Source organism: Tympanuchus pallidicinctus, unplaced genomic scaffold, assembly GCF_026119805.1.
Source record: "Tympanuchus pallidicinctus isolate F22 unplaced genomic scaffold, pur_lepc_1.0 scaffold5, whole genome shotgun sequence".
Lineage (NCBI taxonomy): Eukaryota > Metazoa > Chordata > Aves > Galliformes > Phasianidae > Tympanuchus > Tympanuchus pallidicinctus.
In genome coordinates, this window is record NW_026294769.1 from 56,714,773 (window position 1) to 56,742,389 (window position 27,617).

General features: G+C 41.8%; 1 protein-coding gene and 1 long non-coding RNA gene across 2 annotated transcripts in view; one reads left to right on the forward strand and one right to left on the reverse strand.

Moving 5' to 3' along the window:
- Positions 1 to 21,971, forward strand: part of FZD6 (frizzled class receptor 6) — a 28,682-nt gene extending 6,711 nt beyond the window's left edge. The window contains exons 3-7 of the mRNA XM_052704742.1: positions 13,848 to 14,044; positions 15,814 to 16,831; positions 18,767 to 18,915; positions 20,184 to 20,612; positions 21,027 to 21,971. Coding sequence (XP_052560702.1) covers positions 13,848 to 14,044; positions 15,814 to 16,831; positions 18,767 to 18,915; positions 20,184 to 20,612; positions 21,027 to 21,183 — 1,950 coding nt within the window. The 3' untranslated portion in view covers positions 21,184 to 21,971. The remainder of the gene's footprint in view (positions 1 to 13,847; positions 14,045 to 15,813; positions 16,832 to 18,766; positions 18,916 to 20,183; positions 20,613 to 21,026) is intronic.
- LOC128091540 (uncharacterized) overlaps positions 1 to 27,617 on the reverse strand; it is a 340,253-nt gene that overhangs the window by 67,443 nt on the left and 245,193 nt on the right. The window lies entirely within an intron of this gene.

Here is a 27,617-nt window from a genome sequence, read left to right on the forward strand (position 1 = left end):
ATGGATGTCTGCCTGCTTCTTTTGAACTACCCGGTAGAGATAAGTGGAGACTTGATTGCTTTCTATGTAGCTATAAGAAGAAGGGAAGATGTGCAGGGGAGCATGAGGGCTGTGTAAAGCCACTGCTGTGATGAAACAAGAATTGCAGAGATTCAGAAGTGCAGGGGACAGATCAAGTAGTCAGTCTGCAGGACGGAAGGGCTGTACTCTTCCCAAAGATATTTGTAATCATCTTTTTTTTTCCTGTCTAGACCAAGTTATTTCAGAGAATAACCACATCCTTCCAAGACTGTCCCAGTCTGTATTCACAGATGGGTCTACACAACCAGATTGCTTTAGTGCCAGCAAATATTGCCTCTTTCCTGTTCACAAAGCACTTAGTGATCAAGCTTTTCCTGTATGCAAAAATTAAAAGCAGCTGTTCAAAGAGAGCGTGAAGCCCCTGGGTATCGTGATGGCTTAGCAATACTCTGTGACCAAGATTCTGTGTCCCATCTCCTTACTGCTTTATGCCATCATGGTTCGTAGGTTTTGGGAGGATCTTTACCACCCATGTTGTGTGGCTAAAAAACTTATGATTCTTCACCAGTTTGACAGCAGGATGGCACAGAAGCAGTTCTGGACTTTCCACAGCCCTTGGTGGGTGGTTTATCAGTGGCTGTTTGCTCTGCTCCCCAGTGCCACTGCAGCTGCTGGGATGATGTCTTGGTGTGGGCTGCCTGCTGCAGCTGAAGAAAGAGATGCCTGGACAAAGGGATAAAAGGAAGAGGTACCATCACATATGCCCTTTGTAAAGAGGAGGTTGCATCTACCTCCCTTTCAGAAGCAGCTGTGGCAGAGGGAGCACGGAGGGATGTCCTTGTCTTCCTTTGAGGTTACAGAATAAAAACAGTGCATGTGAAGTGTTATTTTTATTTTTATTTTTTTTAAAGATTTTATATAGCTATTTTTTTTAATGTTAGTTGCTCTTTTCTGTTGCATAAATGACTTGCTCTTGTTTTCAAAATACAATGAAGCTAATTACAGAAGTGAATTTAGAGTGGAAGGCTTGGTTTTCTATTATGTGCCTGCAATGATCTTCCCAGAAGCAGTGATTTGACAGAAAATTACTTTTATCACCATTTACAGGAGGTGGTGAATGCTAAATCTATAGGAAGTTCATGATATGGTCAAAGCTTCCCAAACACAAACCAACCAAGGCAGCTGCCTGGTTTTCCATTGTTCTTCTCAACTCAGTTTGTGGCTCAGACCTCAGGTCATTTTGTCTGGTGTAGTGTCTGATTTGTGTTGACCTATACTCTGAGGCTTCATTCAAAGGATCCTCCTGCCTGTTGGCCTGTGTGCAAGACAGAGGTGACTTGTACGGATTTTCAGGACACTGACTAAGCCAATCTTTTTGAAGTTGAGTACAGCATTTGATTCAGCACTGTGTGAAAATCATTAAAAGCACTAATCCCTGTAAACTTTCCCTAATCCGTTCACTTAGCTGTGATGTAACAGATGACCTAAGTCTGGCATGCACAAGTCAGATGACTGGACTCAGTTGTTAAATTTCAAGCCCATCAAGTTGCATTTACTTCCCCCTCCTACCTGCAGCTCTTCCTGACTTCTGATTTTATTTTTTTTATTTCCAGTAGGTCATACACTGGGGCACTGGCCCACGAGACAAGCTTTGTCTTGATTTCTTGCCCATATGACATAGAAACAAATCGTGATTGCTACTGATTTTGTTGGGAGTCTGAGGGTTGCATTTTGTCATTCTCAGCATGGGAACTATCCTCGCAAGCCAGATTTTCCAAATCATGCATAGTGTCTTTGCTCCCCACCTAATTAACAGAATGGCAAGCCCAGATGTGCTTGGAGTGGAAAACTTGATGCACTCCAACAGCATGGATCCCTGCAGAGAGCTCTCAGGTCTAATAGGCATTGAGCCCTGGGAAATTCGCGCACTTGCAGCTCCGTTGTACTTCCCACTGTTCCTACCTCCAGCAGGGCTCTGCAGGGACAGCCAGCTCCCACTGGGTGCAAAAACAGCTTAGATCTATTTTAGTAGCTGAGGTTCAGTGTCTGTGCAGTTACGCCATGTAACTGTGTTCCTGGGTGGACTCGGAGCTGGCTGGACTTCTGCAGAACTGGGCAAGATGCCTTTACGTCTGCAGAACTGCCTGCCTTGTCATTATGATGATCCCACAGTGGTAAGAGGCATTGAATGGATTATCATGGCTTAGGTTTAGAGAAGGGAAGGTAACTATTTTGCAGGAGGAGAGGGTTGGCTGAGCCTTCTGCACTAAGCGATGTGACAGGTAAAGCTGTAACTCTAAGCTGTAATTTTCTGGCACAGGAAATCTTGCTTTTTTTCCTGTGGCCCTCTGTCAATTGATTTAAAATATTTAAGAATCCTATTCTGCTGAACGTTTACCTTCTCTAGTGAGCATACCACTTGTGAGCAGCCTCTTTTTGACTGCTTGAATGTTTATTTTATAGACCGGTGATGGAAAAGAGCATGGGTCCGTGAGCGTTCTAAGGCAGTTTTCATTCAATAGACTACTCAGAGCTTGGAGTTAGTTGCCTGGTTTTGGAGAGCCATACAATCTGATGCCTCCTCTTAAACATCTTCTAGTTGTGAGGTTCACTCTTGCCAGAATTCTGTCATTCTTGAGTGCGTTTCTGTGGACACCATGTAGGAAAACTATTGGGTAGACTTTGTCAAATGTTTGAGTTCCAGACAGACCACAGAAAGTGTTTTTCATTGGTCTGCTACAAATACGACTTTGGTCTGACTTCTGGAGCCAGAGCAGTAACTACTTCTGCTGGAACTCTTTCCATGTGAGCTTTATCTTCTGCTGACTGCCTGCTATTGGCTGTTTTACTGGTAATCTTATGAACCATGTCCTATAAAAAGTAATAGATCAATTTACTCTTGTAACGCATGGCAAATACATTAAGGAGTTCAGATTGTTTGGAGACTTTTCATCTACCAGAGCCCAGATGTAAGGAAGGGCTCACTTACTTCATCTAGACTTCAGGGCTTGCAGTGTGCTTTCCATTAGTAAACTTGTATTTGTCTTGTGTGCTCTATATAGTGTATGTGGAGATAACACTGTGTGTAATTGACAGCTTTGTGTAAACAGTTCAGCAATGCTCAGGAAATCTTTCATGTTTGTTTTGGATTGTGAACAGCACAGGCTACAGTATCTGTAATTTATGTCAAACTGTAATTTAGGTTAGAACCACAAAATGCAGTGAATTCTGCCATTTTGGTAAGCATTGGAACTTTGTTTCATGGTGTCTTAGTGAGATGTAATAGCTCTGTTCTTATTGAATCTAATCTTTGTTACAGTTTATGTGGAGTATATGTATTATTTTTTTTATCTTGTACTTCAGCAATACTCAAAGAGAAAAAATGAAATTAAGTTGTTTTGCTACAAAAAATTCAGTAGTTGCTAGTTACAGAAAAACAATGCAGGGCCCCAAACCTTCCCCTATATGCCTTGTAGTTACTCTGGTTGAAGTTCTGGTTAATATTCCCATCAACTTTGAATAGCTAGCCTGAAGATTCACAGCAGAATTATTATACTGAGGTATACTCTGTGTTGGGATGGATGACAATGAAGAGCTTGTGAGTATACTCATGATTTCATTGCAGCTACCCTGAATGTTCAGCTGCAGTCGTTGAGCTCCTTGAGCGGCTGCATGGCCTGAGATCTGCACAGCGCCTGCATAGTTTGACTTCAGTCAGGCAGTAGAGCCTGCTTCCCCCAGCTCTGCACAGCATGAACATCTGGCCTGTTTGCCAGGCAGTTCCTGAGCCTCAGGACTTCATCACTGTGTTCTTGAGATAAGCTGAAATCTGACTTTGTGTGCTGACTGCTTAGCAGCTCCCACATCTGTACAGCTGTGGGAGGAGCTGACTGTGGGAGCAGTTAAAGCCTCTCATCTGTTGCAGGTTAAGCTGTTCCCATTCCTTGTTTGGTCCTTGAAGTGACTTCTTGCCTTGGAAAGTCCAAGTGCCTGCATTCCATTTGCCATTCAGCTGAAGGACAAAGATGAAGGCTTGTATCTTCGTAGAGGTCTTTTACTGCAGGAGAACATTGGTCTGCTTGTTTGGTTGCCGTGTTTGTCTTTTTTTTTTCTCCTCAGCTCCTTGAACCTTCAGATTGTCCTTGGTTAGGAACCTTTCAAGTGTTTGTCTTCTCAGCTGCTGGGATAACCTTTCTCTTCTGACTAAAGATTTCATTCCTGTATTTGTAACCTCTGAACCAGTGTAATTTAGAAAAGGTTTTACGAGCTTTTAAAGTAAACATGACTGGTGTTTGCCTTAATTCTATTTCACAAGCTGCAGGAAGTAATGCTTTAAAAGCAGCTGATTAAAAATCAAATGTATGCTTTCAGCAATGTTTTTATGTCTGCCAAATCAATACACAATAATGATGCTCTGGGGAGACCTGATAGTGTTCTTTCAGTGTCTAAGGGGCGGGGGGGGCTGAAAGAAAGAAGAGAACAGACTCCTTATCAGGGTCTGTTGTGATAGAACAAAGGAAAATGGTTTCAAACTAAAAGAAGGGTGATTTAGACTGAATATAATGAAAAACCTTCTTATGGTAAGGGTAGTGAAGCACTGGAACAGATTCCCCAGAGAGGAGTTGGATGTGTGTCCCTAAGATGTTCCAGGTCAGGCAGGACAGGGCTGTGAGCACCTGATCTAGCTGCTCATGGCTCTGCTCCTTGCAGGGGAGTTGGACTTGGATGATCTTTAAAGGTCATTTCTCATTCAGATGGTTGTATGATTACTCTTTGTGTATTAAATGCATCCATATGTAAATACTATATTCCTGTTACTGAATTTTAGTACTGAAAATCTTTTTGTCTTGGAGTTAGCGAGATCTGTTGATGAGATTACCAAATGGAGAAATGACTGATGTTTGCTGCTGACGTCAGTAGTCAGTTATTATTCAGAGATCAGGTAATGATATGGAATACATCCCCCCTCCCTTCTGCACACATGCTAAATCAGTAGCAGATTAGTTCACGCCATCTTCATTGGTGGCTTAAAGAAGGATGGTTGATGTTGCACTGATTTTTCATGAGCTGCACCTGCATTTCTGCTTTTGCAGCTCTACTGTTGAAGTAGCAGGACAAGGAAAAATGGTTTTAAATTGAGAGAAGGTAGACTTAGGTTGGATGTCAGGGGAAGTTCTTTTTTTTTATGAGAGTGGTGAGGTTCTGGAACAGGCTGCCCAGAGAAGTTGTGGATGCCTCATCCATCCGTGGAGGTGTTCAAGGCCAGATTGGATGGGGCCCTGGGCAGCCTTGTCTAGTATTAAACGTGGAGGTTGGTGGCCCTGCATGTGGCAGGGGGGTGGAAATTCATGATCCTTGAGGTCCCTTCCAACCCTGGCCATTCTGTGATTCTGTGGTAGCAACTTCTAGCAGACACATAGCACCAAGGTGCTGATGCTTCAACCGCCTTTGCTTTCTGCAAAATGTTTGAATCCTCACGAGCTTAAATGTCTGTAGCTTGCAGTGTTTAAGTCACCAGTAGAGCATTCAATAAGAATAACCTAGACTCATTTGGACTTTGCTTTGAACCTAATGTAACCTGAAAATTTTGACCTTTATTTAGTTTCATGTATTGGTACATTTATTTATCATCACTTAATTGTGCACAAACTAGAAATCAGATTCTTGGCAGCTGATTCACTGTGTAGCCAGGAACAATTGTATAAGTACAGTGTCTTATATTTCTCATAGTATGATGTTAATCTTGCTTACAGTGCAGTCTAGAACAACTCTATTGAAACAGCAGTGCAGGATTAAATCAACTGTGCCATATATTCAGGGGAAGGCGTCCAGCGTGGATGAGCCGGGAATTACTGTTGAGACTCAAGGAGAAAGAGAGTCTACATCCTCTGGAAGAAGGGACAGGCTGCTCGGGGAGATTACAAAGAAGTAGCTAAGGTATGCAGGGAAGAAGTTAGGAGGGCGAAAGCCCAACTTGAGCTCAGGTTGGCCTCTGCAGTAAAAGACAACAAAAAATCCTTTTATAAATATATCAATGGGAAAAGAAGAATCAAAGATAATTCTCATCCTATACTTGATGCAGCAGGGAACGTGGTCACTGAGGACAAGGAGAGGGCTGAGATCCTCAATGCCTTCTTTATATCTGCCTTTAGTAGTCAAATCAGTTATCCTCTGGGCTTTTTATGCTCTGATCTGGAAGTCTGGGACACAGCACAGAATACGCCCCCAGCAATTCCAGGGAGACAGTCAGAGAGCTCCTCCTCTGTCTGGACTGTCACAAGTCCATGGGACCGGATGGGCTGCACCCTCGGGTGCTGAGGGAGCTGGCAGGGGTGATTGCTGAGCCCCTCTCGGCCATCTATCAACTCTCCTGGTTAACTGGTGAGGTCCCAGAGGATTGGAGGCTTGCTGATGTGACTCCCATCTTCAAGAAGGGCCGCAGGGAGGATCCGGGGAACTATAGGCCTGTCAGCCTGACCTCAGTACCAGGGAAGGTTATGGAGCAAATATTCTTGGACAAGATTGCACAGCATGTACGCAGTGTCCAGGGGATCAGACCCAGCCAGCATGGGTTTGTGAAAGGCAGGTCGTGCTTGACCAACCTCATCTCTTTCTACGACTGGGTGACTAGTCTGATAGATGAGGGAAGGGCTGTTGATGTAGTCTTCCTAGACTTCAGCAAAGCCTTTGACACGATCCCTCACAGGTTTCTTCTGGGGAAACTGGCTGCCCGTGGTCTGAACAGATATACACTTCTTTGGGTAAGGAACTGGCTACAGGGCCATGCCCAGCAGGTTGTGGTGAACGGAGTGAAGTCCAGCTGGCGACCTGTTACAAGTGGTGTCCCCCCAGGGGTCGGTACTGGGGCCGATCTTGTTTAATATCTTTATTGATGACCTGGATGAGGGCATTGAGTGCACCCTCAGCAAGTTTGCAGATGATACCAAGCTGGGAGGTGGTGTTGATCTGCCTGAGGGTAGGGAGGCCCTTCAGAGGGATTTAGACAGGCTGAACCGCTGGGCTGAGGTGAATGGGATGAGGTTCAACAAGGCCAAGTGTTGTGTCCTCCATTTTGGCCATAACAACCCCATGCAGCGTTACAGGCTTGGGGATGAGTGGCTGGATGAGTGTGAAGAAGAGAAGGACCTGGGGGTGTTGGTTGATGCTCAGCTGAACATGAGCCGACAGTGTGCCCAGGTGGCCAAGAGGGCCAGCGGCATCCTGGCCTGCATCAGAAATAGTGTGGCCAGCAGGAGCAGGGAGGTGACCATCCCTCTGTGCTCAGCACTGGTGAGGCTGCACCTCGAGTACTGTGTTCAGTTTTGGGCCCCTCACTACAGGAAAGACATTGAGGTCCTGGAGCGTGTTCAGAGAAGGGCAACGAAACTGGTGAGGGGTCTGTAGCACAAACCTTATGAGGAGCGGCTGAGGGAGCTGGGATTGTTCAGTCTGGAGAAGAGGAGGCTCAGGGGAGACCTCATTGCACTGTACAACTTCCTGAAGGGAGGCTGTGGTGAAGAGGGATCTGGCCTCTTCTCCCAGGCAACGAGCAGGACACGGGGCAATGGCCGCAAGTTGTATCAGAGGAGGTTTAGATTGGACATAAGGAAGAACTTCTTCTCTCAAAGGGTGGTCAGGCACTGGAATGGCTGCCCAGGGAGGTGGTGGAGTCATCGTCCCTGGCAGTGTTCAAGAGGCGTCTGGATGATGCGCTGCATTATATGGTTTAGCACTAGTGGTGGCAATGGTGATGAGGAGATGGTTGGACTGGATGATCTTATAGGTCGTTTCCAACCTTGTGATTCTTGTGATTCTTGTGTGTGATATATGTTTCACTCCTCTTAATTGGAATAGATGGTCAGTATAGAAGTGGCTAAGGACTCTGAAGGTAGTATAGCTCTGTGAGTATGGACAGTAATGACTCCCTAGTCTTATGAGATTGCTGCATTTTTATACACAGTGCTTAATGGTGGGCATATTTTTGACATACCACGCAGGAGAATGTGTATGCAAAGTGTGGTGTGTTATGGCTTTTGAGGCTGTGAGTTGTCTGTAATGGCACTTACTGGACAGTAGTTATGTTCAAATCTTGTATTGAAAATTATTAAACACAACTGTATGCTTGTGTTTTGCAGATCACATAATGCAATGGATAACAGTGTATATCTTCAGTATATATAGGAATTTGGAGTACCTAGTGTTGTATAATTATAAAAGGTCAGATGTAGCCCCCATGTTTGGTTCCACAACTGGCATATGCAGTTATCTAAGTAACAAGGTTGTAATGTTGTTTTGAGTCACAAAACTCATATCAAGCCATGGAACAGACACTACTGCTTAACATGCAGGCAGTTAGGATCTTACTGTTTTAACTTAGGCTGATTGTTAACTAAGTTAACTGAGCTAAGTGTTTTAACATGGTAGCTAAACCTCAGTATTTAGGAATGTAGGTTGTTAGCTTTGTGTAACTGGCTCCAAATAGCTGAGCAAATGTTCTATCAGCAATTGAAAAACATTTGCTCTTGCCAATTAGGATTTACAGTAGCTGATTTTAATGAAGACCTTGGTATTTAGTTGGACTGTTTTCCATTTGCCATTGCTGCTACATTAGTAGCTCCCATACATCCCAACCCCAGTGACATCTGGCTGCTGCTGGTAGCCCTTTTCTCCAGGGGAAAAAAAACAACCAACAGAAATGAGATAGAAAAAAGTCACCTGTAGTGACATCCTGGAATAAAAATTTCTGTTACACCTTGGATTTCTGAGCCTGCTAAGCACAAAACAGAAAAGCTTCTTGCTGATCATGAGTTCAAAACTGCAATTTAATTACTCATAAAGCGTGTTTGAGAGAGCATTTGTACCTGGACATTTATTGTGTACTCTGCACCATTTCTTTTCAGTCATCTCACTGGTGTTGTTTGCAGGACCACGATAGAACCGCGTTACTACACTTTTACTACAGCTGCACTGAGGTAGCCCGGATTTCCCTCTGGAGAAAATGTAACATAGACTTGCTTCCTTAGAGTCCTGTGCTGAGCTAGGTGATTTGCTCAGTGCTGAGAATATGGCTCTTATTGGTAGTGATATTGTATCCCTTGGTTGTCTGACACTACTCACTATCATCAGTGGTCACCTGTTTGCTTCATGGGGTTTGCTGCATGTGGTTTTGCACTGGGAGGTTTCTGTATGGGGACACTGCATGGGGGATGCAATGTGGGAAAGCTTGTATTTCAGTCCTTAGTTCTCCTCTATTACTTGAGGCAGTTACAGACTACATCATCTTTAGCTTTACTGAGTTTCTGCTAGCTATTAAGTGATGTATTTTTTGTTTTGGACTACTGTTAGTATATTTTAGTTTGCCTCATATTCACTGGATTTTCCAGGAAGATAAGAGTTTCTATTTCAGGACTTAGATTGGCTCAGTGTGGCTCCATTCCTGGTTTTCAGACAGCTCAGTTCCACTCTGTTTTGGCACTGCCACTGCTGGATCTGCAGGCTTTCATCTGTCCTTTGGGTGACAGCAGTTGCTGCTGTTGGTGCATGGTTTGCTTTCCTGAAAGAGCCTGTGGCTGTGCCAGCTGTGTGTCTGGCTCTTTCTGGAGGAGAGCGGAGGACTGTGATTTCATTCTCAACAGCTTTGTGTGGCTGTGGGTTGAATTTCAGATGTGAATGCTCAAGAGAAGAACACGGGCGCAACAAGCTGCTTGGATGAAAAAAACTGGAAGTTGGGTCACTCACGAGTCAGATAACAGCCTTGAAGCAAGCAGTTCCTTAAGGGAGCTTGTGGGGGAGCTTGTGGTGCTCTTGGTTTGAGCCTTTTTGTGCACATGCTGTCCAGCAGGAGGGTTTGATGAGATTTTGCTTTCGTGGTCTGGGAAGTGCAGACCTATTATTTTCTGTAATGCAACGTTTCCAAATTGACTGGCCGGACACAAAGCCTGCATTCAAAGATATGTAATTGAAAACAGAGTTCCCAGGGCAACTTTCTACTTCTTTCGTTGTTCTTGAATGATAAAAGAGGGAAGTTCACGAAAATCTGTTTTTTACACATCTTATTTTTTTGTGCTTCGGCAAAGATGGTGTGAGTTTTTATTTGCTTTTTTTTTTTTTTTTTTTTTTTAAACATTTTGTAGAGGGTTCTTTGTTTGAAGGAACTTATTGCTGATAAAATCTGTTGGAGTTCAATAGACTCAATATGTCTGTGGAAAGGGGGTGGTTCAGCCAGTGTACTGTACTTCCTTTTTCTAAAAGGCTTTGACATGGTTGTATGCGAAGGTTGTTCAAGAAGCTATGATGGAAGTCTGACAAGGGCTTTCTTTTCTAATCCACGTCTAAAGAACCAGAAGAAAAGAGATAGTAAACAGATGCCTTGTTAACAGTACAATTTGTGAAATCATCAGATGATTGTTGAGTCCTGTAGCACAAAAGGTGACTAGAGCTGTTCCCCAGCAGTCTGCACAGGAGCCTCAGATACACAGCGAGGAACACTGACCTGGGGAGGGGATGGCATTGAGTTAAGGGAGCAGAACTGACTCAAGAGCTGCAGAAGGGCATGGTGGTAGATGTGGCTGGTAGGTGACACTTTGTGTTGGGAAATGCTGGGTCATGAGTACAGAGGTGAGGGGCATGGTGTTGTGCTGGTTACTGTTGCTCAGGATAGAGCCTCTGCACTCACTGTGGATACCTGGCTCTGTGGAAATGTGAAGACTTCTGTTTGCCTCATGAAAGAAATGGAAGTCAAGATTTAAAATGGTATTATACTAATACAGAAATGTAAGATGTAAGTTAAGCACTGGAATAGGCTCCCTGGGGAGGTGGTTGAGTCACCATCCCTGGATGCGTTTAAAAACCACTTGGATGTGGTGCTCAGGGACATGGTTTAGCAGAGAGTTGTTAGGGTTGTTTGGTTGGGTCGTGGTTGGACTCGATGATCTTTTCCAACCTGAGCATTTCTATGGTTCTGTGATTATAGCAGGATGGTAAAATGGCATGGAAAAAGTAGAGAGTGATCTGCTAGCTGTATCAAAACACAAACTATGTTGCAAAATTGGAAGTTAAAATAAACAAAATGCTGTGTATTTCTTGGCAGTGCCTGGTTAAATTATGTAACGAACTTACTGCTGTAATCTCTTACAAAGGGTATATCACAAGTGGTTGGAAAAGGGATCTGTCACTGTCTTTTAACCACAATCGTGGTGATATAACCTGCAGCTCATAGAATGTCCTGGGCCCTTGCTCGTTGCCTTGTCCAGCAATGGTTCCCTTGCTGTTAGGTGTTGGCAGTAGCTTGCTAAAGATGAGATGGTGAAATCCCTGCTGTGTTTTCACAACGTCTGACTTCCTTCTCGTCATGCTTCCAGGTATCAAAATGTAAATATATTTTTTTCAGCTTGTTAAAAATATTGTAAGAACTACTGTCTATGTCAGCCAAGTCCTTGGATTTCAACTTCAAGTACTTCACAGGCATTCTTCCTGTGATTTGGCAGCTTTCTGTTTGTCTGACAAGACAGTTCTGCTTCTAAATAAAAGCATCTCTTTAAACCACAGTAGCCAAAGACAACATGCTGTAGTAGAACTCTGGCAATCAACTTTTCACTTGCCTCTATCTGCCTCTCGTGTACAGCAGTCACTGATTGCATTGTGATTGCTGTGATGGCTGTGCAAAGGAAAAGTAATTCATGTAGATGTAACTCCTGACTGTACTTTTCATCTGAAGCAGTGTAGCGTTTAGGGTGTGATCCAACTCAGGGTTACTTTTTTCACAACCCCCATTCCTGTGTTTGTTACCAAGATATCCCTCTTGAACAGAGACATCTATTATTATTTATTATTTATCAGTGTCTTTTCTCTCTAAACTGCAGGCTTGCATTGCATTGCAGTTGCTTGATGCATGTCTGTATATCTTTATTGGGATACTTAAAGTTGACAAAATAAGGATGTGAATCTGGACTCAGAGGTCCCGACCCTCCTTTTCCAGTCCCTTGTTGATCATAAAATCATAGAATCACAAGGTTGGAAACGACCTGCAAGATCATCTTAGCCCAACCACCCTCCAATACCACTGCTACCACAAGCACTAAACCACATCTCATAGCTCCTCATCCAGATGCCTCTTGAACACTGCCAGGGATGGTGACTCCACCACCTTCCTGGGCAGCTGTTCCAGTGCCTGACCACTTTCTGAGAGAAAGGATATGTCTAATCTAAACCTCATTTGGTACAACTTGTGATCGTTTCCTCAGGTCCTGTTTGTAGCCTGGGAGAAGAGGCCAAACCCCTCTTCATCACAACCTCCCTTCAGGAAGGGATGATGAATTCTGAGATACATGGCTGTTAATGGCAATGATCTAAAGAAACTTCTCAGTGGTTGTATTTTTAGCAGAAGCTCTCCATGCTTAGAAAACTTTGAGTTTTGTCCTGATTCAGAAGCACGTTTCAAAATGTGTTAAGTGTTCTTACAGCTTTTCTTATGCATGAACTGGACTGTTAATATGTGATGCAGAGATTCCCTTTTTCTGAAATAGAAAAGACATTTTATCAAAAAGTTACCAAATAAGCTGTCAAAGAGCTCAGCCTGACATATCTTGCAGATTTGTTTTACCCACAGCCATCAGTTAATATCCCCTGCTCTGAGTGCTGTTTAAATTACACAGGAGGCATTATTTTTGGAGCAACATGCAACAGAACGTTGGTGGGACGGTTGAGGCTCTACTGCCAAAGCACCAACACCTGCTTCTGTAGTGGGCTGACACAATGATATAGGAGGTGTTGCTTTCAGTGCATCCCTTGCTCTTTGGTTTACTGTAATGAGGCGAATCGGGAGTGTTCACCTGGTGTCAAAAGCAGAGCAAACTGTGTAGCAGAGCAAGATGGCAGTGGGTATGGCCTCCTAATGAGCACAGAAGTGCTTCTGCTGCAGATGCATCCTTGCTTCCTTGGGTGTGCTGGCCTTACAACGAAGCTGTGCTTGGAAAAGTGACCAACTGAAAAATAACTACTGCTTTATCTGAAGTTTATATGCATTGTACTATTTTGTTTAAAGTCATTTACCCTAGCACAAATGTTGGGAAAATGCAAAGAAAGGTTTTGTTTTGGGATTGCAAATTCCTTAAAGCGTATCTAAGTAATGGACTGAATGAACAGGGGATGGCAAAGTTGTGTTGCAATATATTTCATTTTGTGAGCTCTACTTGTAGCAGTTGTCAGTAATTCACTGACCAGCATTCAGTAACACAGGTAGAAAAGCTCTCTGTCATGTTGAGATTTTGAAATGCATTTTAAAAAATGGGCAACAGTGATATTTGGATTGTGTTAATAGAGAAGCACACCGAACAACACACTTCTAACTGTAAATACAATTCCAACAGGATCCATAAGGACAGGTGTACCTTCAATATCTCAGACCAGTTATTTTGTAGTTAATTAAGGGATATAGGAACCTGGGCTTTGGTTTCAGTTTTCTAATGGTAATAAGAAAAATCAGGTTTCAGTAGTTGCAGGTGAGCGAAGATTCCAGAGTAGGGGCTGCACTGGAAGAGCTATTGCAGCCCAGAAGTTTGGTTCCTCAGCACTCTAAGCCACCAGGTTTGACTCTTCCACAACTGCTGAATGGTACTCTCTAGGTTTTCAAATATTCAGAGGAACAAGCATGAATCCTAGTAGTGACCTGGTTTAGGGAACCTGCTTTGGCAGGGGGGTTGGTCTCGATCTCTTAGAGGTCCCTTCCAACCCCTACAATTTTGTGATTCTGTGATAGTGAAAAGTCGTATTATTGACTTGAATTGTGTCTTTGAAATGACTAACCAAAGCCTTTTTCTTTCCCAAAGCCTTTTCTTACTCTCATGAATCTTCACTGTTCACCAGACGTCCATACATTTCTGTGCAAGGCCTTTGTTCCTGCCTGCCTGGAGCAAGTTCATGTGATTCACCCTTGTCGTAACCTCTGTGAGAAAGTGTATTCCGACTGCAAACAACTGATTGACACTTTTGGAATCACATGGCCTGAAGAGCTGGAATGTAGCAGGTGTGGTATTTGTTCACGTGATAAGCGATGGAGGTGATCATTTTCAGATGTTGTATAGTTGACCCAGACTGAGTTGAAGCATTAAATAGTAGAAGCCGTACCGAAGCCGATTTAAGTTTTAAGAAACTTAAATCATGTTTCTGGCCCCCCTGCAGTTACTAATCCATGCTGGTGCTGAGGCAGAGCTGGGATAGTAGTACTCTGCCGTGATTCTTGATAGATGGCGGTTCAGGAAAGAATGTGATAGAAGGCATTGACTTGATTTCCCTTTTTTCTGAGGGGGAAAAAATGATAGCTATGGGATTTAAGTCCAAGAATGCATCAACCTTTTCTCATCTGGTGTGAGCTTTTTTTTAGATGATAATGCCATTAAGTTTAGAAAATGCTTTCCAGAATTTTGTTTGAAAATTGAGGAAAATTTCAAATTTCAATTTTTTTTTTTTTTTTTTTTTTTTTTTTTTTTTCCCTCAGCAGTCATTACAGCTGTAAATCATTATATTACTGCTACTGTTCACTGAAATGTTCTTACTTTGTTCATGTGGGAAGTGCTGTCTGCCCAACAGGCAGGGAGGTCCATGTGATAGTGTGCCATGTTCTGAAAACAAGAGATGCTGCTATTGGGGCCTGTGGAAGAGCAGCTGGCATGAGGATGGGCCTCAGATTCAACTGCGGTTCTGAGATTCACACTCCAATATTCTTACAGACGCAAATAATACTCCCTAATACATGTGTGAATGAAGTTTTTGCTGTTCTGATGCATAGTGGTCTGACCCACATTTATTGAAACAACCTGCTACAGAATCAGTTTTCTCAATTATTATCCTGGCTTTGTTTGGACAGCGTGATAATGCAGAGGAAAAAGTAAGAACAAGTTTCTTAGCTCAAGCTGAGCTTCCAAATTAATGATGAGGAAAAATATTTTTACATTTAAGGTCTGCATACAATAGCACTAGACAAAGAACATCTTGAGGCAACAGAATCTCACTTTATCAGCTGAAATGCAAAAAATGTTATTTGTAAGTACATAAATTTGGAATGCGAATGAACATCAATCCCTCTTTGAGTAAATGCTTACCTGAGTTATAATTAAATAATCTTGTTTGAGGATCTGGCCAACACCACTAATCCTGTATTAATGTAATTTTTAAAGAGTTTGTATTTTTCTAGGTAAGCCTGTAAGCAGGTGAGTCGTGAGCCATCTCTAAAAGAACATTATGGTTCTAGAAGACAATTGCTGAAACAGAGCTTTTTGCAGTACTTATGTTTTTTGCTTTTTGTCTTTCTCAGGTAGTTCTGTTGTTATAGACAGTAAAGTGTCGTCGTAACACAAAATCATCACCATCATATGGCAGTCATCAGTTAGTTCAAGTAACTATGAGCCTTCATTCTTTGCTCCTTGATTTGAAGCTTGTGTTTTGACAGATCATTACTATGTCTCTCCAACAGTCAATTATTATCAAGATAAAATCTATACTATAAATATTCTCAGTACACAGGTGTAAAATTTTGGATTAAGACTATAGAGCAATTGCAGTTTGAGTAAACTGTGTTGTAAGCAGTAAAACAGAGCAACATTAAGCAGTTGTGTTTGAACCTTCTAAACTGACAATATATTTGATCTGATTTTTAAAATGCCAGTGGATATTCATATAATGCACATTTTGCATTATGTGTAAAACTGTGTTTGGAATCAGATTTTACTATTAGTAAGAAATAACTGTAGTTGATAATGAGAGATATTAATATTTTTGTTACTGTTTTTTTTCTAGACTAGTCAACTGTGATGAGTCTGCTCCTGCCACTGCTCCTGTAACCACCAATGCACATGGAACTCAGAAGACCCCAGGGCAAACACGAAGGGATTTTGGATTCTGGTGTCCACGGCACCTACACACTTCCAATGGACAAGGCTACAAATTTCTGGGCATCGATCAGTGTGCACCACCATGTCCCAATATGTACTTCAAAAATTATGAATTGGATGTTGCAAAAAGCTTCATTGGGATAGTTTCAATCTTTTGTCTTTGTGCTACGCTTTTCACATTCCTTACTTTTCTGATTGATGTTAAAAGGTTTAGGTACCCAGAGAGGCCGATCATCTATTACTCCGTCTGTTACAGCATAGTGTCTCTAATGTACTTTATTGGATTTCTTCTTGGGAATAGAACTGCCTGTAACAAGGCAGATGATAAGCTAGAAATTGGGGAAACGGTTGTTCTTGGCTCCCAAAACAAAGCCTGCACGGTCCTTTTCATGGTTTTGTACTTTTTCACTATGGCAGGAACAATATGGTGGGTGATTCTGACAATCACTTGGTTCCTTGCAGCAGGAAGAAAATGGAGTTGTGAAGCTATTGCACAGAAGGCCATGTGGTTCCATGCAGTTGCGTGGGGGATACCTGGTTTTCTAACCATTATGCTTCTTGCAATGAACAAAGTGGAAGGGGACAATATCAGTGGAGTTTGCTTTGTAGGTCTCTATGATGTGGATGCCTCTCTGTACTTTGTGCTTTTGCCGTTATGCCTTTGTGTTTTCTTTGGTCTCTCTCTTCTGTTAGCTGGTATTATCTCTTTAAATCACGTGCGCCAAGTCATACAGCATGATGGCAGAAACCAAGAGAAGCTAAAGAAATTCATGATCAGAATCGGAGTTTTTAGTGGTTTATACTTGGTGCCACTTGTGGCACTGCTTGGATGTTATGTCTATGAACTGGTGAACCGGAAGATCTGGGAAACAACTTGGGTGTTTGACCACTGTGACCAGTACCATATTCCTTGTCCATACCAGGCAAGTGGCAGTTTGCTTTGTAAATAATATTGTGGAGTTAATTAGCAAAAACCCTTATGTGTTGCTGTGTCCTGCAGTGTAGCCTAGCAAATATTTTTTTGTGTTAAGTAGTCAGCTCAAGAAGATACAGCGGTAAGTTGCTTTTTGAGTCACAGTTGATGGTATCTCACTTCTGCTTTGAAGCTTTTGACTGAGCAAATTGATTGCATTCAGCATGTAAGTTCCAACTCAGCAGAGGAAATGCTTCCACTCCATTTCACAAATAATGCTGGGGGATTGTTTTTCGCCATATCTGTTCTTAAGAGCAGTTACTCAGTGTTTGGATGTCTGGCTCAGTGTTTCAGTACCTAAGGTGAATTTTCATCATTTTCTATTGAGGTGGAAAAAATGGGTCTTGAAAGTTGAGTCTAGATTGAATTTTGAATGTTCCTTGCTACCATAGATTTAAAATAATTTCATCTTTTTTTCTTTTAAGTGCAGAACTGTGAAACACTTGAAATGACACCTTTCCAATGTAGTTTTTTCATGATAGCTGTCAGCTGTAGGCTGATATTCAGTAATGTAGAAGAAACTTTTAAAAACAAAAATATGCTTTAAATTGCAGAGATGTTCAGAAATGACTCCTAAAAAGAAATTGACTTATTGGAGAAGCTTTTAAAGTCAAGGTATCCTATATTCGGTATTCTCAGTGGATTAAATCTTTTGTAAAGATACAGAACTCTCTGCAACTGGAAGTAATTTGTGGTTTGTTTGTCTTTCTATATAAGAACAAATAGAAAGTAGAAACCATTCCTAGGAAAATGCAAGTTTCACGCATTATCTTCCATTGCTTTGCATATAACATCTATGCTTTTACTGCAGTAAGCTGTCATCAGAGAATATAAGCACAAGCATTATGGCATGGATAAGGTGTGATCCTTCCATGTTCTCAAACATCCTTCTGTGCCCTCTGCAACGTTTTTAACAAGTGCATTTCAGCAAGTCTTAGATCGAGCTCAGTATCAGCTTAGCTAGTCTAGAATAAACAAGGTTGAAAATGAAGCTTGTATTCATTTTGCCAAAAACAGCCAACAAAAACAAAACAAAACAAAACCCAAAACACATAATGTTTTGTAGTGCTTAATTATAACATCTTAGCATAATAAGGCATAAAGAACATGCATTCTTAGTCTGGAATTAACCTACTGGAAAGAGTTAATAGCAAGAGGGAGTGTTCTACAATAACAGATCCCAATAAGATGTAATTATTGGGATCTGTCTGTATAGTAAACAGCATGTGCTAACTGTAGAGTAACTTAGAGAGGCGTGCTTGGCTGTGACTTCTCTAAGCTAGCTTTTGCAGACTTCTTCACACTGATCAGAGCAGAACCAAGTAAAAATAAATGTTAGTACAGGTTAGTTGATGTTACATGGCTGACTCAAACGCTAACTTTTGTTTGGCATGGTAACCAGGTAATGTAAATTCAATTAGCAGTTTAGGAGGAAAAGATTGTTACAGAGCTCCTATGATCCAGTTTTGCAGATGGTTGCTTAAATCTGGCAATAACCAGAAAACAGCTGTGTGACTCCCCATGGCTCCAACGATGCTGTCTTGTGATCACCCAGATCATCCACTCATCCTTCATGCTGAAAGGGTGAATCTGACTCGTGCAAGCCATCTCAGAAGAACGTGGTTACAAATACTATTACCCTTTCAATTTAAAAGAAAAATATTTCCCTCTAATCTCCTCTGCACTCAACGGAGAGTGTGAGCAGACGTGACCAGGTCTTGTCTGTACATGTCTTGTGTGTGTCTGCAGTATGTGCCTCAACAAAGCAGAGCAGCCGTGAGGACAATTATGTTAGATCTCTCCAACATAATTTGTTTTTCTGCATTTAAAAAATGAATCAACAAGTATGTTGTTGACTTTGTACTGATTAAACTTTATCTTCCAGGCAAAGGCGCTCGCAAGACCAGAAATATTTCTGTTTCTGATGAAATATTTGCTGACATTAATTGTTGGCATATCTCCAGTGTTCTGGGTGGGAAGTAAAAAGACCTGTTCGGAGTGGGCCAATTTCTTCAACAGAAACCGCAAAAGAGAGTAAGAGCAATTTTAATTCCTGGTTTTTGAAACGTGTACTTCAAAATATGTAGGATTTCAGACATGGTTCTTAAGTGTAGCTCAGGAGTCCAAGTGTTGTCCTCGAACCCTTTCTTTTTTTGGAGTCTGCATATGGGCATCAGCAAAAACTTCTGCTGAAGTCTGTGGAGACTTTATGGACACAATGACTCTTTGACTGCATTCTGAGAAGACAAAATATTTTCCTCTGTTCTGTTCTCTGCATACAGATGTGTGACCGTGGTAATGCATTGGGTAATACATCTCTGCTTTCCAGTCCAGTCAGGAAAGATAACTTTGGTCGTTCAGATCCTTTCTTGTATTTCAGGTCCTTCATTTGGCACAGTACATAACTGCTGTGTTTACTATCATGTAATAGCAACATCCTCTGCTTTTCTTGTCAGCACAGCTTGCTTGTTTGAAAATAAATTTTCATTGTGCCATCCTTAGTTAGGCTTTGTATTAAAGTACTGTCCCTTATTTGTATTCTGAGACAGAACAATTCAGTTTTATTATATAATTTTAGTAATTATTTATCTGTGATTTTAAAGAGGTTACAGATATCATCTCCATTTCTTGCAGCTGTCATTTTGCCTTTTTATTCCTTATGTAGTTTGGTGTTTTTTTTTTTTTTTTTTTTTTTTTTAAGATCATCTGTATTGCTCATAGGTTATAATGTATTTTAAGGTCTTTTTGTTTCTTTGAATTTCCCAAGCCAGCAGTCCTTAAGCTCCTTTTATTTTGCATCTGCATTCCATGATGGTGAGCTTATAGCTTTCTTTCCCTCTCCTCACTTTCCATTTCCTGTATAATTTTTCCTGCATTTCAGATGTTAACTGCTTTCAGCTACAAGAGCTTTAAAGTAATGAAGTCAGTTTTATAATACCAACCATTTTTTCCCTTGAACAAAGTTTACGTTGCATAGGGTTAATTTGGTAATACAGCTGCTTATGAGCTAATCCTGCTTTCCTCTCTTAGATGACTGACTTACCGAAGGCATTGGACCTACTTGCAGAAGTAAGAAATGTGGAAATCGGCTTTATTTAATTGTTCCACAGACATAATTACTTTGGAACCATGACAGATTCTTCTCCTCTTTTCTCATGCACTTGTTTTCCTCGTGTTCATTAACATCCAGCTCAGATTACATCATTGGTTGCTGTTCTTTTACATTTTGGTGTACCAAGTTATATTTCAGGTTATCAAGTTACAGATCAGGTTAATTCACTTCTCTGTGTGTTTTCTTTCAGTCCAATCAGTGAGAGTCGAAGAGTACTACAAGAATCATGTGAATTTTTCTTGAGGCACAATTCCAAAGTTAAGCATAAGAAGAAGCACTACAAATCAAGTTCACACAGATTGAAAGTGATTTCTAAGTCAATGGGAACTAGCACAGGAGGCACAACGAATCATGGGACTTCTGCAGTAGCAATCACCAATCACGATTACCTGAGCCAAGAAACTGTTGCAGAAATTAAAACTTCTCCAGAGACATCTGAGAAAGAGATGGAGGCAGATGGAACATCAGCCCAAAAAGCTGAGGAAGGTGAAAACAGTGGAAATCAAATGTTAAGTATTTCTAAACTGACCGTGGATCAGGTGGAAAAAAGAAACAAAGCAGACAGCATGTGTGATATGAGTAGCTTGTCTGAGAGCCTGAAGAGAATTGGTGAAGGCAGGTGAGAGTCCTTTGCTTTTTTTTATGTCTATTACCATTATTTCTACTTCTCTATGAAGAATCAGTGTGCACTTAACCCTGAGTAGCTGTTCAGTAATTCCTGCGAACTTTGACTATGTGTCTTTAGCATATGGGCTATTTTACTGGGGGTTTTGGATTCTTTTTCCTTTTCAGTGTCCAATGCTGAAGCTTCAGCTTGTAGGATAGTTTTGAGCTGTTGATCCTCAAGAAATCTGGTTGCAATACAGTCATTTTTAGAGAAGTGTGAAGAAAGGGGGAGTGGGAGAATCTTGAAGTAGTCTACGGAACCCCCATTGTGTTCTCTGTACAGGAAAACAGCTTTAGATATTAGCAGTTTATTACTAAAAGCTGCACTGTGCTTAAAATGGATGGTTTTATTTCTCATTACTGACAGGGTAACTCCCAGGAATGATTTTATTGAGTCTCCTCCGTTACAGAGCAGCAGTTCCCAAATAGCAGACGTCTCCCAGTCGGGCTCCATAGCACTGCTTGTCTACTCGGCCGCAGATGGCAGGAAGGAGCTGGATTCAGCAAACAGTTCAAACCATTGAAAGACTGACATTTTTATATGAACTCTTTCTGTGTATAAAACTGATGTGGATTTTGTTACACTGAAAAGAGCAGACGTTCTGTGCCTTACTGAAAATCAGACACATCTTGTTTTGCACTTATAAAGATGTAAGTTTTGTACTGGGGACAACTGGCAATAATTGTACTGTATTTATACCCATCCAGGAATAATGGAAATTGAAGTTCTATGGGACACAGCTGGATTGCTTAGTAGTAATTTAAGGAGATGAGAGAAATATTATTCCCAATGCAAAGAACACTATTAAGTAAATTGCATTGAAATAATGCAGAAAAAGCACTGTTACTTTTCAAGGTGTAAGATGTCAATCTGCAGCTTTGATATCTTACAAGTTTTTTACTTTTTCCTTTTTTACTACCTGTTAAACAGCATTATCACTTTAAGAGATGCAAAAAGTTACTCTCTAAACTGTGTCACGATGTGTTGTTTATAGCACTGCTTTATGGTAGTTTTTACACTGAATCTGAAATCAGAATGGTTTATTTTGTACATAGAAATGAATTTTGTAAATAACTGACTGCATAAGGCCTATATTTAGAGCTGCTGTTTTGTATGTACTGTACAAATGTGGTCAAGTTCCCGTGCTTCTGTCAGATGCTACTGAAGTCAGCAGTTCTGTGGTGACTGGGCAATGTTATTCAGTTGTGAGCAAAACGGGTGCAAAACTCCACCATACCCTGCATGTTTGGGCAAGGCTGGGCAGACAGCACTGCGTCCCTCTGGAGGGACAGGGCCCGAGGTGCAGTGCTGCTTCAGCATCTCCTGCTGTGCTGTCCTGGGGCATCGTGCCAAACGGGAGTGCTTCAGATCCTGGGCAGCACAGGGGCAGAATCTGAACTACTCGTTTGTTGGGTGTTGGTTGGTGTTGTTTTTCACAGAGCTGCAGTGACAGTATACTTCCTTTCTGTTTCTATGCAAGCCGCTTGATATCTATATATGTTAATTCTGTAGGGAGGTACCCTGCAGAAAATAAAGTTATGTTAATATGCAGGTTTGTTTAACAATACATTTATTTAAAATAAGACCTTAATGCTGTTTCTACAGAGTCTTAATTTTCTACACACTGCAACAGTATAATTTCTGTAACTCAGAAAGGCCTTAGAACCTCTAATGCTTCTCTTAGGGTAGAGCGGCACAAGAGCAAGTCCTGCTGATGTGGGTGAGTTGGGTTCTTCAGTTCTTAAGAATCCTGGCTCCGGTGAACCAGAAACTGAGTGCATTTTGTGAGAATGTTCAGCATCTTCTTTTTGATTGCCAACAGGAAAATTGCTTTTAGTTGATGTTCTGGTTTTGCTGCTGTGCCGAGCAGTGGTGTTGCAGTTTGTGCGGCGCTCGAGGTGATGCTTTGGACTGTGGAGCAAAATAGCATGGCACAAAAGTCATACAAACACTGAATGATAAACCAAAGTTACTTGTTTTATTGACGATGCATTACAAATAGAATGTATTTACTTTTATCTGTCGTGTGCATTTTAGCATTTGTAATTTATTGCCTAAAACAAGATGTGCTATTTCTTTTGTAATTTTCCTGCTAACAATATCTAATATTCTTACTGCTGAGGACAGTGGGAAGAGCCTGAACAGTCTGTGGAAATGCACACCAAGTACTCTTCTTTCCGTTCTGTTTGTAAATGGGTAACTTCATACATGTGTTCAGTGCTTTGGTTATTACTGTCTTTGTTAGTAATAAACTGTTGTATAGTAAAAACTTGAGTTGATATTTCTATTATCTGGACTCGGCATGTTTGTTTTTGTGTTACTGGGGCATTTCTGCACCTAAGACACTTCGATGTATTCTGACTTAGGGCTACGTGAGGTAGTAAGTATTGCAATGCTTTTATTCCTCCTGAAGAATGGAAACAGAACAGTGGTGGGAATGGTTTAGGTGAACACAGAGTTATGAAAGAGTGAGAAACTGATCTGGAGCCTCCACCTGGGCAGTTATGGTACTCTTTTTTTCCGTGACCTGCTTAAGGCCTCCTTCACCCTACGTAGAATATTTATTTCCGTAATGAGCTATTGCTGTAACCTGCTTAAAATAATTTGTGCAGACATTTTTAATGTGTATACTATTTCCTGGTTTTGGATGAGCTCTTTACTATGAGAGTGGTGAGGTACTGGAACAGGCTGCCCAGAGAGGTTGTGGATGCCCCGTCCCTGGAGGTGTTCAAGGCCAGGTTGATGGGGCCCTGGTCAGCCTGGTCTAGCATTAAATGGGGAGGTTGGTGGCCTTGCATGTAGTAGAGGGGGTAGGGGGGCAGGGGAGATTCATGATCCTTGAGGTCCCTTCCAACCCTGGCCATTATGTGATACTGGGGAAAAAGTTGCACTCTTGGTAACTGCTTTGAGAAGATGAGTGGGCAGTAAATTTGATGTTATAGCAAAGCATTGGGCTTAGAAATACCTGCACTTTCCAAGTGCTAACTAAAGAGTAGCAGTTATCTTTGTTTTCAGTGAAGTAACTGCAGCAATCGTTTTCTAGAGCATTCATGAATTACTGGGGCCTTCTGCCTGCGATTTCCAGGTGTTTCAACCTTGGAACTGCTAAGTGGTGGCTGAATTCAGACAGCTGTTGGAGTGCCTCCAGAAGTGGTGGTGGGTGGAAAATTGAAAGAGGTGCAGAGATGAGTCAGGATGTAGAAGCCTGCCTGACAGTGATGGGCTATAAAGAAGCTCATAAACATCGTTTACCTAGCAAATAACTCCGGCGCTTTTGATTTCATGTTATCATAACCAAGTGGTTAAAGCTGAAAATAGGTAATGCATACCAAAGGCTTCTTCTCAAATGGTAAGAATGTTTACTACAACATCTCCACCACTCAATCAATGCTGGATATCTTCCAGAAGATGCACAGTGACTGCAAGCAGTGTGATTTTTGCCAGTGTACAGCTGTCAGCAGTGTCATTCCCTGCCTGTATTTGCAGGGAACTGAGTCTGAGGGCACCGCCAGCTCCAGGCCTCAAAGCCTCTGTTCTCAATGTTCTTACCTCTCCTTTCTCTTAACAATCTGCCACAAATTACTTCAAATTATGCATTACACCCTGTTTTCAAGTCCCAAGCTAAATTTAATGTACCAAATCGTGTTTTATTTGTGATGTGAGCAATGCCAGAAGCTAACAATACAGAACTTCACTAGGTTTTGTGCAACCATATTTAAATGAACTTAGACTGCGAAAGGAAGCAATACCCAGCCTTGTTTATGAACAGAATGGTTAGAATGTATAAAAGTGAGTTAGGATATGGCCATAGTGGTGGTGGCTGTATTTTTATTTCTAACATTAGAGCTGTGGTAACAAGAAATCTGCAGTATTTCATACCTCTGAAAATCCTTTTCGCTTTCTAAACTTCAAAAAGAAGAAAACAAGAAGAAACCCAGTCCGTGTATGGAGCTCTAAGGAATTAATCCTACCTTGCCAATTGCTCAGCTGAATTACAGAGGGTTTTTTCTTTATTGGATGCATTTGGTATAAAGGTGGTCAGATGTAACTGAGCTTCAGAAGCGAAGAACTGAGTGTCTTCAATAAAAATAAGTTTAACATTCTACAAAGCGCTGACCAAAGCAAAGTGGCTGAGTAGGGTAAGGAGCTTCGTTCCCTCTTGCAGCCTGACCACCCAGCTCAGCATGCAGTTCCAGGGTGCTGCATGGAAGGAATCCCCGCACTGCTCTGCTTGCTGACCGCAAAGGTCTCTGCTAGTGTAATGTTGGTGTTTGCAGAAAGCCGACAGCTGGCACCAGAGATATTTTACAGTCTCATGGGTATAAATGTTATTTCCTGCCTTCTGCATTTTTGCATTTTGGGGGGGAAGGGCTGAGGAAGGCTTTATGGTACTTACTCTTTTCTTTAACACACAGAAGGTTAGGTGTGATTTTTAATAAAGCCCTGAAGAATTTGGGCAAGCTGCACCACACCTCTGTGAGCTGCCTGCTTTGTCCCTCTGTAGCAGAGCTGGATCTTCTCTCTAGTGTACATCTATCAAACCTGCTTCTGTATAACAACTGGATTTTGCTTCCTATTGAAAGTATTTGAGACACAAACTGTAATTAAAGGATTAAAAACATGCCAAGACATTTATATTTGAATTCTTCATTAATGCTCATTCCTGCATTTCAATTTTGCTCATCAGAAGTAAATCTAAAACAAAAGTTTGCTCTGTCAGGTCTTACTGGTTAAACTAATGGCAAATGTGAGCCATTTTGGCCCCCGTGACAGTCTGCATACATCAAGTGGGTGAGAGGTGGTTAGGAAATACTTCTCCTAGAGAGTGGTCAGGCACTGGAATGGGCTACTCAGAGTGGTGGTGGAGTCACTGTCCATGGAGGTGTTCAAGAAATGGTTAGATGTTGTACTGAGCAACATGGTTTAGTGGGGAATAGTGGAGGTAGGTGGATGGTTGGACTGGATGATCTTGGAAATCTTTTCCAATCTTGGTGATTCTATGATTCTATGGTATCTCAGCATAAACAGGAGCTGAAAAGGGTAGAGTGGCTGAGGAGCTCCTGCCCTAAGAGCTGTCTGGGAGAGAGGTTTTGTGGAAGTGCTCAATGCACGCATGTGGGTCGCAGGGACACAGCTCTCCAGCCCAGAGCAGGCTCTTGCATAGAGTAGAGGGCAGGTAAGAACACTGAGGTGGGGGGGTTGTGTTACCAATGAAGAAAATGGCACTTTAGGACTCTGTCTGGATGTTTGAAGTGGAAAAAAAAAAAAAAAAAAAAAAGCAATAAGAAATAACACTTCTACGAAGTAAATGTATAAGTAACAGATGATGGTGATGCTGGTGGGGTCAGCAGACGTGGCCACCAATGGGATCTTAACAGGAAAAACTTTGTTAAAAGTTACCATATATGTGAGCAAAGTATCCTTGTTTTTATGAAGATGATAGGCATCCCACTGTGTTTTGCCTGACCATAGAAAACTGCCAGATAATGTCCCTGAGGCAATGATTAGTGAGTTGTCTAATTAGTTGATGGCTTTAGCTAGTCAGGAGACCACATTCTCCCCAGACATGACCAATCACATCATACCGACTGTCAGAATACCTGCAAGTCCCAGTGACCCAGCCCAAAGTGGAGGGCGTGGGGATGCTGAAGGGGATGGAAAGGTTCCTTGGCACTGGTTTGGGTCACTGGGGTTGCCCACGGGACACAGGCTCTTCTGTGGGCAGGGTTATGATCCAGCCTTCAGCTGAGGAATGTTGGCTGCAGAGCTCCCCAGACCAAAATAAGAAAGCATGAGATGTCACAGATAGGCTCCTACAATGTCAGTGAGTGGATATGATGTAAATGTGTTGGCCTGGGTCAGCTCAGAAACAACAGGGAGCTGTTTTTCCTAAAATGTGATTTTAGGAGGCAAGATCATCCTGAGAATGGGCACAGAGAGAAGCTGCTTATCAGAAAGAAGTTCTCCAGGGAGAGAAAAAGAAACTCACTGAGCCAGTAGGGAAAAACAAGGACAGACAATAAAAAAATAAGGAAATACTTCACCTTTTAAAACAGCATTAAATATATTGATGATGGGAAGCTGTGAACTCATTCATGAGGTGTAGCTTTTTAATCAAATGAGAGGTGCTATAATTACAGCAAAGCTACAAGGACAGAAGTACAGAAACCGTACCAGAAACCATTTTGACACAGAAAAGCACAGTTAGGTGAGCATGCACTATAAAAAAATATAAACCAAGGAAAGTCTCAAAAAGACTCTTTATTCACAGGAATGTGAATTGTTCTGCTCAGAACACAACGTCATCTCCATGTGGGACAGCACTGGGTTTGACCATTCCAGTGCCATTGCGATAGTGAGGTTGGGATGCAAGTGAAATATGGTTTGTAATTCAGCATATGCAACCATTTTCATGCCAGGGTTTATCTGCTGCCATATCCTTGGGCTAGCTTTATGCAACTGATATATGCAGCTGCTGTAGGTGCATTTCAAAGTTCTTTTAATTTTGGGACCACTGCTGATTTGTGTTTTACCATTTACCAGAATTGGAAGGGCACACCTATGGCTGTGTACAAAATGAATGGTGTAGAAAAAACAAGAGCATTCCCTTTATTGAAGAAGCCTTGCTGTCTGAATGGAGATGGCTTTTCACCTTCTAGTAACTGTTTACCAGGGCAGGACCTGAAAAAAGTCAGCTTTTCCATTCCAGAAAATGCTTTGCTACTCATTAACAATTCAGACAGCCAAATAGCTTTCTTTCCGTCAGTTAATTCACAACTTCTCTAACAAACAAATTCTTCTTCCAGTCCTCATCTCTCTCCTTATTCATGCTGGTTCCCTGGGGGTCTATCTGTACATTTATTCTGCTCTCTGCAATCCCCATCTTTGTCAAGAATTTAAGTGAGGACCGCTCTGCCGTGGTTCACTCAGGGCACAAGTCCTGAGAATCTCAACCCC